Source organism: Phocoena sinus, chromosome 5 (assembly GCF_008692025.1).
Source record: "Phocoena sinus isolate mPhoSin1 chromosome 5, mPhoSin1.pri, whole genome shotgun sequence".
In the NCBI taxonomy this organism is placed as follows: domain Eukaryota; kingdom Metazoa; phylum Chordata; class Mammalia; order Artiodactyla; family Phocoenidae; genus Phocoena; species Phocoena sinus.
Window position 1 is genome coordinate 119,140,719 of NC_045767.1, and position 18,231 is coordinate 119,158,949.

Genomic DNA, 18,231 nt, shown 5'->3' on the forward strand with positions numbered 1-18,231 from the left:
TCTCCAGCATTTAGAGGAATTCAGAGCCATGGAAGGACTAGCTCTTTTCATACCACTTGACTGGGTAATTCAGAAATGGATTTAGCTAAAGCAGGTTATAGGATTCTGTGGGCCACAGCACCGCTTACTGTAAACTCTTGACATTGGTGATAAGCTGAAGCTTCCTTATTCCTTGGAATTCCTTCAAGAAAGAAAACGTCTAAGCTGATATTTGAAGGGTGATCGCAGGGACTGGCTTGTAACCCACAATCCCTTTTCTGTAGGTGGAATGAGTCGCTTTTAAAAAATATTAACAGGTCCTCAGGCTCTCAATTATCTGATATAAGGAGGGGTGAGGAAAACAATAAAAACCTATCAGAGAACTTTTGTAAATTTTTATTTTAATTCCAGCCTTCTCTTTCCCACTGTCCTCAACCCCACACCCCACCTCTTTTTAGCAGAAATTGGTTTCCAAACTATTCATGTTAAATGGTCGAATATTCTGCTTCCTTTCTTCTGCCCTGGTGGATAACCGAGTCCCATAGTAGCCTCTTACTCGATGAGGTATCAGTGCTTTCTTCTCTCACGATTCCTTTAACCTGTCCAGAAGGAAACTTTTCCTGCCTCACTTCCATAGAAGTTTATTTATAACTCTTTTCTGGAAAGTGTCACTGTTCACCTCATGCAATTATTCTTTTATTCATTCAGCAAATATATATTTATATAAATGTCTTCTTTGCCCTACAGGAGAGCGGTTTCCTTGAGGGCACTGTCTGTATCTGTTCCATCTTCTATGCTTCATAGCACTTTCTGTTAATTTGGTATTAAAAAAAAAATTCTTGCTGAATGAGGATGGGAGACAAAAAAGAGGGTAGAATTCACATACACACACACATGCACACGCACACGCTGCTGTTTTAAATCTCGTAGTTTGAAGGTCATACCCAGTAACTGACTGACTCTGGGAAAACAGTCCAGCAGGCTTCGTTGAGTTTAGTATTGGTTACTGGCTCGCTTCACAGACCTGAGACTCAGCAGCGAGCTGAAGGGCTAGGCTGAGCTTCCCAACCAGTGTGTCAGGAATGAGCCCTGCGGGGCTGAGTGGGGCCTGAGACTTCCCAAGCGCCTCCCTCCCTCCCTGTGTCAAGCCAGTCACGTCTGGCTCTGACCAGCTTCATCCAGTTCCCCCAGTGTGCTGTTCAAATGCAGTGATCTGCATGGGAGTCATGACCAGGGAAAGCTGGAGCAGTGGCTGAGGCTGAAGCACTAGGCCAGTAACTATCTATGGAATAGAAAGAAATTCATTGCCTTTCTTTTTTCTTTTAGAGGCACGAATTCACTGGTTTTTATACCTACCATTCAAACACCTGGAGAGACTTGGGTCCAATGGTAGACTCAAAGAGTGGTGGTATTAGCAAGGACCTGAAAAGTTTACCCTTGTTAATACCTTGAGGGGAGAAGGTCAGTATCGCTGCTTTTATGACATGGGATGAAGCAGTGTGGTGACAGTTTCTCAAAAGGTCCTCGTCACCTTCGTTCGTAAGCCCAATGATGATCATGTCATGAGACATCTGCTAAAAGGGTTAGCGGAAAAGTTAGTGAGTCTTATGACTGAAATAAAGGCTGTGGAATCTATTAGATCTTTCTAAGGGGGATGCAGGAAGTGGTCATGGAGAAGTCAGTCACCTCTAATGAAGCAGCAACTTAGTTTACACTGCTCTATTAATTTTTCTCCCTGTTACTGCTCCCCATTTTTAGGATCTGATGTATCGAGTAAAACAAAGTGGGGGCTTCCCTGGTGGCGCAGTGGTTGGGAGTCCGCCTGCCGATGCAGGGGACACGGGTTCGTGCCCCCGTCTGGGAAGATCCCACGTGCTGCGGAGCGGCTGGGCCCGTGAGCCATGGCCGCTGAGCCTGCGCGTCCGGAGCCTGTTCTCCTCAAAGGGAGAGGCCACAACAGCGAGAGGCCCGCGTACTGCAAAAAAAAAAAAAAAAAGTGGGCACTCAGTGCTTTTACTGCCAGTCAGGAGGCTTTAGTCTGGAAAAATTCCTCCCAAAAGGGTGACATCAAGGTTTTGAAATAACAGTTGAGGAAACAAAAGGTTTATGGTAGAGTTTTAAAAAGTTGTTCAAACCTGTAGTACTCGCTTATGTTCCCATCAGAGGCTTTATTTGCAGTTACAGGAGGCTGTGTTTGGAAAATTCTAGTGTAGTGACAGAAGATTTGGCCTGATGCAGTCTAATCTTATATAAAACCTGATTGCGATTTTTTTTTAAACTAGAGACATGATTCATATACAAAAGGCTGTACATATTTAACATATACAACTTCATGAATTTGGAGTTAAGTATACGTTCATGAAACTGTCACCACAATCTATGCCATAGACTGGGTGTGTGGTTTGTGAGAACGTTTCAAACAAATAAAAATTTATATCAAGAAAGTTCTGGAATCAGTTTTCCCCTTTACATAGAATATGATAAACCTGAATAAGAATTTTAAATATTCAGATCACCAGGAAAGATGGCCTGGAAAAACAGAAGCAGAATATTTTATTTTTTTTTAATTACATAGGTAGCAAATACTTGGTAGAAAAAAGAACTTCAAGAAATACAGAAATGTATAAAGTGAACATGCTCCCCCCTTTTTTTTACCCCCGTCCTCAGGTCACAGAGGTAAACCACTGTTGGCAGAGAATTTAAGCATCTTATTCTCTGCCACCACTGTTGGCAGAGAATACTCGAGGTAAAATAAGGAACTAGCTATCTATTTCTAAACCAGTTTAAATAGCCAAAATGTACATTTTTACCTTTTTACTACTGTGTCAGCTTCAGAAGCTTCAGAATGTTCGCTAGTTTTGAGATATTTTTTTGTTTGTCTTTTATAAATTTACTTATTTATCTATTTGTGGCTGTGTTGGGTCTTTGTTGCTGCACGCGGGCTTTCTCTAGTTGCGGCGAGCAGGGGCTGCTCTTGGTTGCGGTGCGTGGGCTTCTCATGGCGGTGGCTTCTCTTGCTGCGGAGCACGGGCTTCAGTAGTTGTGGCTCACGGGCTTAGTTGCTCCGCGGCACGTGGGATCTTCCTGGACAACGGCTCGAACCCATGTCCCATGCATTGACAGGTGGATTCTTAACCACTGCGCCACCAGGGAAGCCCTACACATCTCTACTTTTTATACTAATCCCAGATTCTGGATGTTCATGTTAATGTATTTTTTTTCCTGAATTGTTCTCATCTCAAACAAGATTGGTGGATGTAAAGACAATTTAGCAGGACTTCTCGAAATCTTAGAATGGTAACAAGAAAGAGATATTTCAATGCAGATTGGCTTTGGGCTGTGAGATATTAGGGCATCATGTGATTTTTAGCCTGATTATGAGAGAGAGATAAGTGAATTCATTCAGGTTTTTTTTTTTTTTACATTATTGATGCTTCCTCCAGACATGCCAATTAGATTTCAAGATATTATTTGCTACTCCATGACTTGTCCTCCTCTGCCCAAGTCATCTTCTGATGTTGATTTGCTCCACTAACGAATCCAGCTAAGCGGGCTCCCTGTAGTTGATCATTGACCAGGTAACCTAAGAGAAGCTGCCCATCTGATGAGCCACTGAGGAGGCGGATGTTTTCCAGGTGACAGGTCCATGCAGGAGTTCTTCTGTCTGGTTTTTAGAAAGTGCTTGGTCACATTTTAGAGAAATTGGAGCTGGAACTCATGTATCCCAACCTCCCACACAAGGCAAAAGTCCCTTCTGTATCGCTTTTGTTGGAACCAGGCTCAACAAATACATTCATCTGTATTCTGAGGAACAGTTCTGGTCGAGGCAAAGATTTTTGTGATGTATAAGAAAGGGAGAGGGAATGAGGTGGATAACTTTGAATACCTACCATCTGCTCAAACGCTGGACATGTAGCCTTCACAACAGTCTGTGAAGTAGATTTTATAATCCTTTTTTGTTGTACTTATGAAGAAACTAAGGCATAGAGAGATGAATTAACTTGCCCCAGGTGACCTCGTTGGTAAGAGCTGGAGCTGAGATTCAAGCCAAGTTGAACTGGAAGTTTGTACCCTTTGACCAGCATCTCCCCATTTCCCCATCCTCCAGCCCCTGGCAGCCACTGCTCTACTCTCTTTCTATGAGTTAGGCTTTTTTAGATTCCACATATTAGTGGGGACATACAGTATTTGTCTTTGCCTGACATTTCATTTAGCATAAGGTCCTCAAGATCAAGGATGGATTATTATTGTTATCATTATTACTATTATATTTTATTACTGCTGTTACTATTATTATCCGTTGATAACAATGGCCAGCAGGGTTTTCTCAGGGTTTATTTTTAGAGAACAAAACTAAATTTCACTAATTGCCCTTCAAATATTTTACTGTTATCTTGAGCCTTTATAACAATCAGAACCTATGAACTCATAGATCTTCTAATTAAAGGATAAGAAACTTTGAAGGTAGTGCACTGGATTACATGGAAGCATTACAGAGCTCCATTCAGTTTGCTTGTCACATCTTGGAAGAAGCTGAAGTTTCTCGTTGCATATAGCCCCAGCGGATGATTTGGGTCTGTTATTGATGTTCTTCTTTACTTAGTTTTCAAGATTTTAAGAGATAATGTGTAGTATAGTGTTATATGTCAGTACTATCTCAATTAAAAAAAAAGAGATAATATATATTGTCATATAACTAGTTAAGACAATGTTTTAATACTAAGAGTCACAATTTAATTTGGTTAGAGACAGGAATTTAAAGTAAAATTATCATTCATTTAAAATTTCCCTCTTGATTGACAGGTGGATTCAGGGAACAGAGTTTATGCCTCAGGAGCTGGAAAGCCCCAAACCTTCTAGAGGCCAAAATATGAAGGAAAAGCCAAAGCTGTTTAGTCTCCTAAGAACACTTTTGTGTATTCAGATATTAAAGAGAATTTTAAAATGAAAATAGTTGAATAGATTGCAGCTGTATCAGTCTAGGTAAACAATTATAAAAAATTTTCATTTCTTCGTAAGTTAGATTTTCTCATTTAATTTAATACTGGAAATTTAAGTACAAGAGCTTTGATAAAACAGATGAAAATGGTCTGTGTATATGGAAAGAAAGAAATCTAATTAAAATTGATTTTTAAATTTTCTCCATGTTTTCGAGTTATTTGATTCAGATGCTGGTACCAGAAAAATCAAACCAGTTTTGCAGCTTCTTAACATACTAAAAAATCTGCCAACATGTTGAAAGAAATTTTAAGAAAATACAAGTCAAGAACATTGTGTATGATATGATCCCCTTTTTTGTTAAAAAAAAAAAACAAACCACCACACAGGTGGGAAAATGCTTAATATGTAAATGGAAAAAAGTCTTAAATGGTAAATTGCCAAATTGGGTAAGAGTACTGGGAGTTTCTACATCTTTGTAGTATTTGATTTATTTGTTTGTTCACTTTACAATGAATACATATTACTTTTTTCACTTAAAGAAGCATTTATACCATCCTTCCCTCAGACAGAGAGGGATCTTTCTTACTTGTGTGTTTTTTTTTAAAGTAATATATATAATTTATTTATTTTTGGCTACGTTGGGTCTTTGTTGCTGCGCGCAGGCTTTCTCTGGTTGCAGCAAGCAGGGACTACTCTTCATTGCAGTGCGTGGCCTTCTCATTGGGGTGGCTTCTCTTGTTGCGGAGCACGGGCTCTACACGCATGGGCTTCAGTAGTTTGTGGCACAAGGGCTCAGTAGTTGTGGCTCACGGGCTGTAGAGCGCAGGCTCAGTAGTTGTGGCGCACGGGCTTAGTTGCTCCGCGGCATGTGGGATCTTCCCGGGCCAGGGCTCAAACCCGTGTCCCCTGCATTGGCAGGTGGATTCTTAACCACTGCGCCACCACGGAAGGCCTTACTTGTTTTTTTTTAAAGTAGATTTAGAGCAGTGTTGTCAGTTTCTTTGACTATCTATTCCAGTGTCTCATAACTATTTCCCTGCTGCTGCTGTTTTAGGCCAAGTTTCTCAGTAGAAAGCTCACCATCATGTACATGAAGGTGCATGCTTAATAATAATAGCTGTTATTTATTCGAGCAATCATTATGTCCCAGATCATCTTCTAAGCACTTAATATGTATTAACCCATGTAATTTTTAATAACCCTATTAGCAGCTGCAGTTTACAAATGGAGAAATAAAGCAGAGCGTTTAAGAAACTTTCCTAACTTGCAGACTGTATGCACATACACTTCATATAAAGAATCCTCCCTGCACTTGAGAAATACTTTTAACATCCTTATGTTCCCTCTCAGTTTTCTCTTCTCAAAGCAAGATTATCCCAGTTCCACTCTTTCATTTAGCAAATATCACCTGAAGATATGCTGTGTTTATATGTTAGGGCAGAATACATAATGCCTAATTTGTTCCTGTAAAGGGCTTACAATCTATTTAGAGAAATAGGACCTGTAAGCTGATCATGGATAAAGACGTGGCACATCCTGTACTAGTCCATGACTAGGCTTCAGTGACTGTGGTTGCAGAGGTCAAGGTAGACTCTGTGGGAAGTAGGGCTCCATATGGAGGATGGGTAGGCTCTGGGGAGGCCAGTGATGAGAACACCTTCCTCCACAACACAGCTCCCAATCCGGTTTCAGCAAGGAAGATTAGAAAGTTATTCCTGCATAGCTACTTCTCAGATATAACCAGATATTAATGATTGAGTTGCTACAAAATAGTGCCATTTTCTCATAGTCGATTTCTTTCTGAAATAGAAAAAGACCAGAGGTTGGAGAATATTCATTCTTTTCCCAAAGTCATTTTTGTTTTGAATTTAAAAAAAGGAAAATGTGACCCGTAACTTTTTTTTCCTGAATGTGTTCTCAGGGATTTTAAAAGTTTGGTTACATATGTTTTAAGGGAAGAGGCAGGGAAAACATACTATAGGAGCTAAGATACATAGATGTGTGCTTGGGGCCAGTGAATAAACTAATGTGAGCAGAGGATTCTAGAGCGGGAATCAGCAAACTTTTTCTGCCTGGGGTGAGATAGTAAATATTTTAGGCTTCTTGGGCCACATTCGGCCTCTGTTGCAAGTGTTCAACTCTGCTGTTGTCATATGAAAGCAGCCACAGAGGATACGGAAAGGAATGTTCATGGCTGTGTTCCAGTAAAACTGTATTTACAAAAACAGGCAGCCGGCCATGGTTTGCCAGCCTCCTCTGGAGGAAAAAGTTAGAAAGAAAGGTGGTGCCTTTAACGCCAGACTAAGAAGCTTTTATTTCCTTTGAAATAAAAGGATTTCAAAGCCTTATCACTTTTTATTGCCCTGGAGACCCCAGTTCATGTGATAACATGCCCCCTTTTTGTTATCAGATTCCATCCAAGCTACCAAAAAAATGTACCAAGGAAGCTAAGCTGTTTCCTCAGGCAGGGGCTGGAAAACAATGCAGTAAGTTTTGCTCTCCAATACCTAAGAATTTGCATTTGGGAATCTTAACGTTCGTTGAGCTACGGGAAAGAGCAGCTTGTTCTTAGGATTGTGTTACTAATAAGGGAAGGTTCTACTCTGAGGGAGGGCGGGACAAACTACGGGACATGACCTGGGGGAAATATGTGCAAACCCACATGACTGGTTAACTGATTCGTGAGACCCATGCCTTGTAGCTTTCATCATAAACCTAAGAAACATTGGCAGACTAGTCTGTCAAGTGATAATTCTGCCCAAACATACACAGTAACGTTTTGAATGCTGCTGAGAATTCAAAGTCAATAGGGTCACCAGGTTTAGCAAATAAAAATCCAGGGCACCCAGTTAAAATGGCTCAGATAAGCAACGAAAAATATTTTAGTAAAACTATATCCAGTTCAATATTTGGGACATACTTATGCTAAAAAATTATTTGTTGTTTATCTGAAATTCAAACTTAACTGAGCATATTCTGTTTTATCTGGCAATCCCCAAACTGAAGATAGATGATGAAGTCGTTTTTTGCCCTGTCTATTGCATCATTATGTCAGTTGATTAGTAATCCTTCACCAGGGTTCTTTTTTTTCATGGCAGGAGTCTAATGACAGCCGAATCTCCTTAATTCCGACCTCACTGACATAGAATTTTGATTATTGATGCAAGGGCTGTGCTGAAGTGCACTTTTTCTCTTCATGAATTTACTAGGCCTGTTTATCATTGATAGTACAAACAAAACTGAAAGAGAACGATTTATCTCCTTGGGAGACTACAAATAGTATAATTACAATGTAATCAGAGGCTATCGTTATTTAGACTGTGCTTTTCATTTAATAATTACAGATCATTCTGTCATTCATTAGAGCAAGACAGCACTTTTTCCAGGCAGACTCAGGTGAAGCCACCTCGGTCCCCATGGCCCCCTTTGGGTCCCACCTGTCCCCAGTACCTGTCTCCTGGTTATGTGTTTGTCTTGTTCATCATGCTTTCTAGATCCTCACACGACGCTCACTACTTGAAGGCACCCTGTAAATGTCTGTTAGTTGAATTAATGAATGAGTGTTATCTGCACATGTTAAAATCATCAAACTTTGTTGCTAAACATCTTACTTTTTAATTGTAAAAAATAATTTGAGCTGGTCTTTCCCCTCATTCCAGATTCCAGTTCATGAAGGGAATTTTTGGATAAAGTTAGTTTCATTGCATAATGGCCTTTGCGAGGCTGACACTGAAAACATGTATTGAAATTCCAAAAGTGTTTTATGAGGAGAGAAAAAGGTTCTTGTAAAACCACCATGAGCACCCTTGTGAGCTTTCTTCTGTTCTAGGACGACGGGTCTCAAACTTTATCAGGCTGCTAATGATATTAGCAAGGTTGAGCGGGCCCGTCTTCCTTACTTGCCCCTATTTCCCATGATCGCACGCACACACAAGTAAATCCCCATATATCTTCCAAAGAGATGGATGGGGTTACTTTTGATTGGATACTACTTATGGTTGTCACCGATAAATAATGCATTAATGGCTTAAGACAGATAAGCAGACATCTACACGTTCTAAACCACATTTGTATTACTAGAGACCACTATATACAAGCCATCTGAAAGACCCTTGAGAACTCCCAGTGAATTCTGGAACTCTTGAGGGAAATTAAGCATGAGTGGTTTGTGTGTGGAAAGGGTGGTTTATGTGTGGAAAGGGTAACACCAGAATTTCTATTGCCCGGTATTGGTTGGCATCTAGCCTTGGAAACATACTTAGATGAGGCTTGTTCTTTTTCCACCTGTGGCTTCTTTCTTCTGTATTTCCTCCAGTAGAGAAATTGGATTAATAGGAACCAGGAGATTAGGAATTAAATCTCCCTCTCAGTATCTAATCCTACCCATATCTTGGGAGTCTTTTTCCTAGCAATCTCAGGAGAATTCAGGAGGATGTACTGATTACAGGCCAGCATTGGAACAGTGCTGGGCGTGGTGTGATCCTTTCTTTTAAGAGAGTTGAGTCACTGTCTGACTGTTCCCTTTTGTTCTCCCTTCTCTCACAGCACCCTGGAGGGATATTATGTGGATGATGCCCTGCAGGGCCAGGGAGTTTACACTTATGAGGATGGAGGAGTTCTCCAGGGCACATATGTAGACGGAGAGCTGAATGGACCCGCCCAGGAGTACGACACAGATGGAAGACTGATCTTCAAGGGACAATATAAAGATAACATTCGGCATGGAGTGTGCTGGATATATTACCCAGTAAGCCTCACGACTGTTCATTTTGCTGGAAAGTAACGAGTTTTAAGACAATGCTTCGAGTCTTCCCAATGAATAACAAAATGTATTCTCTATCTTAGGAAATGTGAGGCTGTGAAACTTGAGAGTCAGTAGCTGAAGCCAGCAGCTTAGGGGGACATCCTCTCACTCTTTCACTATTGACTTTGATTGTTGTGCTCCGATCTACTATGAATTCCTCCTCAGGGTGGCTTTGGAAAGGAATGATTAGTCATGATGAAAACAAACTGGGACAAACTGGTTTGATTGTACCACTAATAAAGACAAAAATATGTTGCTTTTTAAAAATATTCCTTTGGGATATAGAAAGAGATGGTGGAATGTCTCGTTGTTGCAATTAATGTTATTCTTCCTCATATGTAAGAACTAATCCAGCAATTTCCCATCTTTTTGGACTTACTACACTATTGTTACTTGATTTTACAATCCTACTCCCTGCTTTCTGGTTTATCTTGCTTAAATCAAGGTGATTAAAATTAACTTGCCTTTGAGTATTTGATAACATTTTATGATCTTTCTGGAGCTGACTAGAGCAAAAAAAATGTGGCAAAACCCATGGCTGGGAATTAATGCTGTAATTTTTGTTTGCATTTCAAATACCCCATCTGTTTGTAGTGAATTTCCAGAAAATGTTTCAGAAAATAAACCTGAGGAAATATTTTATTTGGTCCAGAGCTTAAGTCAAAATACGTTTTTTTCCTTACTCTTAACCGTATCCTCTTATGATTTAAAAGTATTAATAAAAACATGTATAGCAAGAAGAGTAGTCCCAGCTAAATCTATTTACACGTTATTGTTCCTAAAAAGTAAGTTATACTCTAGGCATAAGAAAAAATATTGTAAAACATTTTTTAAAATAATTACGAAAGCATTTACACATTCTCCTGGTAGGATCCGCAATAGCTCACAAGTCCTTTCAGTTACAGAGGGAGAAGAGATGGAGGTACTTACCAGTTAGGAAGCCTGAAACTTTCGTTGCTTCATCAGTAGGCAGGATAAGCTTCCTGCTGCCCAGTGCTGGGGGGCTGCCGATCTGACAGTGAATCTTGAAGCCTGGGAACGTGGAATTCCTCATGAGGGTGGGTCTAGGAAAGAGGTAATGGATTACCAGATTCTCCCACTACCTGTCATTTTACTTGTGACTGTGATCAATTTAAGTCCCTAGAGGAGATCAACGATGAACTGAGGTGAATGGATCCGATTGGCTCAATGTAGTTGCATTTTGAAACCTAGAATGAGCAGCTGCATTTTGGCCTTCCGCCTTAATCACTGTCTTTTAAAGCACCGAGAGAAGACTCTGCCTTGGGAAGGAAGAAGCACTAGGGAGAGTTACAAACTTTAAAAATCAACTTGGTTGATAACACTTTGTATATAGTATCTGTTGGCGTTTGGGGTCGGGGCGGGGGGAGGCTGGTAATCACACCCCACTGCTCTGCTCTCTGGACTGGGAATCAATTAAGAAATAGACATAGGGATCAGGGATCAGGATGTTGGTTTCATTATGGCGGAGTTGGAATGGAGATGTGGCCTGGGCTTCTACTCCTGCCCCTCTGAGCTAAACGGATGGGCCAGCTGCCCACAGAGCAGCTAGAAAGCTGCAGGTTTCCCTTGAGGAGTAGGGCTGCCTGGGGGAGCTTCCCCAGGGAGAGTAGAGGACTGAGAGGGGAGCAGGTGCAGCCTGTGGGCACTGTCAGTTCCCAGGACAGGTGAGCGAAAGTGCAGAACACATGAGAGCAGCAGCTTTATGCTGTTAACCCCTACCCAGTAGAGTTGGGTGTCAGTGGGTGTCAGATCCTGCCTTCTCACCAATCAAGTGAACGATTTCTCCTCCCATGAGGGGGAGCCACTGAGCAGAGGAGAATAAGGAGCAGTTTCTTCTCCAGCACCCCTGACACAGCCAACAAAGAAGTGTTTGTGACATGAAGTCAAAGCAGGAACAAGGGGAGGCAAAAATAATGATCCTCCCTACAGGATTTGTAAGCTCACTCTAAGGACAGTTTATTTCTTTCAAAATTTGACCTTGAAACAGTGATGGAAAGTTTTTAATTAAAAACTCATAACTCCAGGCTTCCCTGGTGGCACAGTGGTTGGGAGTCCGCCTGCCGACGCAGGGGACACGGGTTCGTGCCCCGGTCTGGGAAAGATCCCACATGCCGTGGAGTGGCTGGGCCTGTGAGCCATGGCCGCTGAGCCTGCGCGTCCGGAGCCTGTGCTCCGCGACAAGAGAGGCCACAACAGTGAGAGGCCCGCGTACCGCAAACAAAACAAAGCAAAACAAAACAAACTCATAACTCCTTTTGGAAAAAAAAGAAGAATCTCTGCTTTATCATTGTAGACAAATAAAATCATTTGTCCCCCAAACTGGAAGTTTAAAGCACATAAGGGGGAAGAAAAACGTGAGACCCTAGAAAGACAGAATCCTGTTCTGAAGAAATAATCATGTTGATGGCTTATATTAGTTACGGCATATAAGAAGCATAAATACACCATTCAGCTCAGTCACTGAAAGCCTGAAGGCAGATCTTGCAAAAAGTATCATCCCCGCTCGGGCTGGGTTATTAAGAATTAACTCGGGAAGGAGAAAGAGCAATAATACGTCGCTAATGCACTTTCTATCCATGAAAAGTGCTTCCAAGTATTTTTGTTTCTATGGCAGTGCTGGGATTCATTTTTTAATTGATAACCTTTTTTCTCCAAAGAGCAATTGGACTACGATGAACTGTAGAAATCCTGTACCTGGTGGTATTTCTTCCTGCTGTCTCTCTGTAAACAGCATTTGGAATCACTTAAAAGTCGTCCCACGTCACTGACTTTGAGTAGCTGCTTCTAGAACCTTTCAGTTGGGGGAATATCCAAGCTTTTAGAAGATGTCATGGGCTTACTAGTCTTGTGTCAGACCCACGAAGATCTTAGATTTTCAGTTATACCATAAGGACCTTCTGGATGGGAAAAAAAAAAGAGGGGGGAACATCTCTTGCACCCTAGATTAGATTTTTTAAAAATTACTTATTGGTTTTAGTATCCCAAATCAGTTTTAAGAATATATCATCTACTATATCCCTAGCACTGGTACCAGGATACAGAATTCTCTGATAGCCTCTGCCCTAAAGCATTTAATGACCCTTTGGAATGAAGCAAATGACAGTTAAAGAGGAAGCACAGCTGACTCCTCTCCTGGAAGGAGGGAGAAGGGAGAAGTAAATAAAGATGAGTGGGAAGAAAGAAGTGATGGGGAAGGGCGTAGAATTTAGTTTATCTTTTTTCACTTTTCCTTCTGACTCCAAAAAAAGTGATGGAATAGAATTCTCAGAAAGGCAGTGTCCACAAGTCCTTTTGTTTATCCCTTAGAAAGTGCGGATGACTCTCATTACTCATGTGTACTGAACTCATTCTTAAGTACCTTTGAACTAAAGATTTTCTTACTAGACCAGAAATCCAGAATTCAATATTTGAGAAGAGAAATCATAGGAATAGTAAGACTGTCCTGCTACCTCATCACATTTGATATTGCCCCAAAGTAACCCTTAGTTACATTTCCTTTCGATGATTGTAACTTACATCACAAATACAACATGTTTGTTTCTTAGATAACAAACCAAGTTAGAGTATCAGTAGCTTGTCCAAGGATTATAAAGCACAACTCCGTCTTTGACTCTCTAAATCAGGCTATATGCCCCCTGTGCATGTAACTTATAGGGGACTGGATGGGGAGGGGAGAGATGCATCACGCTTTCATGCTCATGTGAAAAACTCTGCGTTCTGAAACTGTTATGATCCACATCAGTGCTGTTCACAATGGCGGTGCACAAGAGAAATGTCTTGAACTCATGTCATATAGATAAATGCTATATATAATATTTTCTGGTTTTGGGTTTCTCCCATCAGGATGGAGGCAGCCTTGTAGGAGAAGTAAATGAAGATGGGGAGATGACTGGAGAGAAGATAGCATACGTGTACCCTGATGAGAGGACTGCCCTGTATGGAAAATTCATTGATGGAGAGATGATAGAAGGGAAACTGGCTACTCTTCTGTCCACTGAAGAAGGAAGGCCTCACTTTGAACTGATGCCTGGAAGTAAGTTGAATCTGCTTCAGACGGGTTGCTCTAATTCCAGAACGGGTTGTTGCGGCTTAAGAGAAGTTAATTTCTTTGTCTAGTCTGGTGTATTAGCTTGGCTGCATAACAGATACCTCAGCGTCTCAGTGGTTTACAACAGCACACACAGGTCTGCTAAGCAACTGTACTCGACCGGTCCAGGTGGGGCATGGCCAGGCCAGGCTGGACCTTAGGCTTCTAGTCAGCTCTGAGTCTGTTCTATGTCTTAATTCTGGGCCCAATCTAAAGGGACAGTGGTGGCCTGGGTCAGTTTTCTCAGGTGGTCACAGGAAGCCAGAGCAAGAGCAGACACCTATGATGCCTCCTAAAGCCTCAGCTTGGAACTGACACAAAGTCCCTTTCACCCACTTTTCATTGGTCAAAGCAAGTCACATGGCCAAGGCGGACATCAGTGAGACAGGGTCATATACACCATGCACTTTAGTGGCACATGCTAAAAAGTCATCTGACAAGGGCATAGCTGTATAATTCTAACACACAGAAGGAGTGAAGAAATGACAGCAGTAATTTAATCAGTTTTAAATATTATATCTCAGGGAAAAAAACTTAACAGTTTAATGATTTAACTGATAAAGAATCAAATTAGGCAGATCTCCAAGTTGGTACAGATTGTAATGCTGATTCAGCCTGAGCTCTGACTGGGAAGGATAAATGCACATCGGCACCCGGGCCCTCTTCAAAGTCTAGCATCTTCTTGGAGGACATATTCCATACATGAATGATCCTATTGGAATCAATGATAGAAAAAATCCTATTTCCTTTTAGAAGTACAGGATCTCACACCAAACTTTTTTTCTGAGTATAAAATTATTTCTTGTAGAAAATCTGGAAAATATACAAAGAAAAACATCAAGATTTTGTATTTTCAGTGGCACAACATTAAGAAAGCTAAATCGGTCTGATTCCTTGAAATATGCATACACGCATTTCCAATCCAAGTTAAGTATAAGGAGAATAAAGTAGAAAAGATAATACAGGGACTTCCCTGGTGGTCTAGTGGTTAAGACTCCACACTGTCAATGCAGGGGGCCTGGTCAATCCCTGGTCCGGGAACTAGATCCCACATGCCGCAACTAGAGATCCCGAGCGCCGCAACTAAAGATCCTGAGTGCCTCAACTAAAGATCCTGCATGCCGCAACTGAGACCTGGCGCAGCCAAATAAATAAATAAATATTTTTTTAAAAAAAGAAAAGATAATATATCTAGGCCTTGATAGGCCTAAATAATATTTAGCTGTTTGGATTGGAAGGAGATTCTCCAAAGGGTGGTAGTCCAAAAATAGGAAGCCTAGCACTTTACATTTAGGTCCAACTTGGGTTGTTATAAATGTCTCTGGTTTTGTATTTTTAAGTTAAAAATTGAGGCATTTTAAATGCAATATGGGATTCTGGATTGGATCCTGGAACAGAAAAAGGACATTCGTGGAAAAACTGGTGAAATCTGAATAAAGTCTGGAGTTCAGTCAATACTAACGCAGCTATGTTGGTTTCTTAATTTGGACAAATGTACCATGTAACACAAGAAATTAACATTAGGAGAAGCAGTGAGGGGCATTGGGAACTCTCTGTACTATGTTTGCAACTTTTCTGTAAATTTAAAATCATTCCAAAATGAAGGGTTTTTTAAGTTGTAACAGTAATCTTTGAACTTCAAACTCTAATATCTGCACTCTTCACATCCATTCCAAAAGGAGAGAGTGTTATAAGGTTTAGGAATGAGGAGACTCCAGCTAGGGGAGGATCCCACTTGGTGATGCAGATTTTAAAAGTGGCAGCATTTGGAAGTGGCAGCATTTTTAGTGGCAAGAGTCTTGGACTTAAGAGTCACCTCGTTTGAGTCTCAGTGCCAACATTTACTGTATTATGGTTTGGGGCAGGTTGGTTATCCTTTCAGAACCAGTTTTTTCATTATAAAATACAGATAGTGGCACCTACCATAAAGCCCCCATCAGGAAAGTTACTGTGGTTATTACATTCTTCTTAGTATAAGTACGAAACACATTTTGGGAAGTGAGAGGGGAATGATGATTTTTCTTAGAACTCCTGGTTGCAAATAACAAACACCCTCTTCAAACTAACTTAAGGCCAAAAAAAGGAGGGGGGGTGGATTTATTGGCAAGATTTTGGCAGGCCCCAGTTCTTTTAAGGATAGGTTGAACAATTTGGGTCTCAAAAGGGTCAGGAACCATAGCTGCTCTGGGTGACTGGGAGGCACCGGGCACAGTCTTTACTCTGTGTTCTGCTCCTTTTGTTTCTCTCTCCTTCCTCTTCCAGTTACAGTGATCGAACCACTGACTGGCTGACAGATGAGGGCTTTTGGGTCATGTGGCCTCTGGTCCAGTGGTTGAGGGAGGGGAAGAGGGAAACAGAAATCGAGTATCTCACCTAAAATCCTCCTACAACCGTCTTCTCCTTTTTCTCTGTGCTTTTGGATCCACAAACTGCTTCTCTGTCTCCACTTACTTCTTGCTGAGTTTCTCCTTGTGCCTCTGCCTGGAATTTCTTTTCTCCTTATCTCTTTGCCTCTTTCCATAGGAATTCCATTCCCTGGCTAATGTCTTTTCCATCTTTTTTTTTTTTTTTTTTCTTTTTAAACACAGTTATCAGCATCACCTGGATGTTTCTTAGAAATGCAGGCTGTCAGGCCCACTTTGGGACTATTAAATCAGAATTCCCATTTTTTTAAATTTTATTTAAAAATTTTTTTTATTGGAGGATAGTTGATTTACAACGTTGTGTTAGTTTCAGGTGTACAGCAAAGTGAATCAGTTATACATATACATATATCTACTCTTTTTTAGATTCTTTTCCCATATAGGCCATTACAGAGGACTGAGTAGAGTTCCCTGTGCTATACAGTAGGCCCTTATTAGTTTTTATTTTTTTGGCTGCGTAGCTTGTGGGATCTTAGTTCCCCGACCAGGGATTGAACCTGGGCCCTAGCAGTGAAAGTGAGGAGTCCCAACCACTGGACCGCCAGGGAAGTCCCTGCCTATTCCATCTTTACAACTTGGCTCACCTCTTAGAAGTAATGTTTGTCAAGTGAATGGATGAATTCTAGTCACAGGTCATAGTACCAACGATAGGGGAAAGGAGGAAAAGGAAAGGGTTCCTTTCGTTTGCCTGGAGCACAGGCCTGTCTAAGGGAGTAGAGGGAGGGATGGTATGCACTGAAGAAGGTGCATCAGCTCCTTGAGGGCAGGAAGAGATGTGACTCCCACTGGTATCTGCACAGCCCCTAACACAGTGCTTTACGTGTGGTTGGCACTTAGTACATTCATGAGGAAAGTATTAGTCTAAGGAAGGGAGATGGGAATTCACAGGAGAATTTCTGCACAATAGAATGTGTATTCCACAGAAATGTTTGGTTTGAAAGTGGTTTTTTCTTCTTTTTTGAACTAACGTCCTTTAATGGGCTGTGTGCTGGTCCGGATGCATTCCTCAGCCTTTCCCTGCCTGCTTTACTGCATGGGGCTTCTGCCCCTTGCAGGCTGCATTCCCCAGGCTCTTGTGCCTGGGGCTTCTGTCTGGCTTTGGCCACAGGCTGGGGACACGGAGAGGGACAGGAGCAGGGAGAAGCCCTCTCTGTGTCCAGCAGAGTCCCCAGCAGTGGCCTGTCTCCTGATTCCATCTCCCAGCAGGACGGTCCCCCACGGGTCCAGCTTCCCTGGACTCCCCCAGCTCTAGAGCTCCAGGAATGCCTCTGCCTCTGTCCCTGTGGCTCAGGGTTTTGGCCTCCTGCTCTTGCCAGTTTCTGGGCTCTTCACTGCCCTGTTTGGCTTCCCAGCTCTTCCAGCCTCTGTGTAACCAATTCCCTGTATTAAATTCTCTCTCTCTGAAATACTCAAATGGTCTGTTTCCTGGTTAGACACCGACTGATCTGGATTGTTTTCTGACTTTTACTTTGAGACATTAATTTGGGTTTTATTTTATTTATTTATTTTATTTTTGGCTGTGTTGGGTCTTCGTTGCTGTGCGTGGGCTTTCTCTAGTTGCAGTGAGCGGGGTCCACTCTTTGTTGCGGTGCGCGGGCTTCTCATTGCGGTGGCTTCTCTGTTGCGGAGAACAGGCTCCAGGAGCGTGGGCTTCAGTAGTTGTGGCATGCAGGCTCAGTAGTTGTGGCTCGTGGGCCCTAGAGCGCAGGCTCAGTAGTTGGGGCACACGGGCTTAGTTGCTCCGCGGCATGTGGTACCTTCCCGGACCAGGGCTTGAACCCGTGTCCCCTGCATTGGCAGGCGGATTCTTAACCACTGTGCCACCAGGGAAGCCCATTAATTTGGGTTTTGATTGTATAAAAAAAGGAAACAGAAAGAGGACCTGGTAGCCATTGGTAACCACTTAGGAATTGCTTAATGGAATAATTTGTGATGCCTTAGTACCTAAAGTAATTGACTTTGCTGGAGTAAGCCCT

General features: G+C 41.8%; 1 protein-coding gene across 1 annotated transcript in view; it reads left to right on the forward strand.

The window, feature by feature from the left end:
* Positions 1–18,231, forward strand: part of SETD7 (SET domain containing 7, histone lysine methyltransferase) — a 49,393-nt gene that overhangs the window by 11,288 nt on the left and 19,874 nt on the right. The window contains exons 4-5 of the mRNA XM_032632563.1: positions 9,466–9,667; positions 13,589–13,778. Of these exons, the coding sequence (XP_032488454.1) occupies positions 9,466–9,667; positions 13,589–13,778 (392 nt within the window). The remainder of the gene's footprint in view (positions 1–9,465; positions 9,668–13,588; positions 13,779–18,231) is intronic.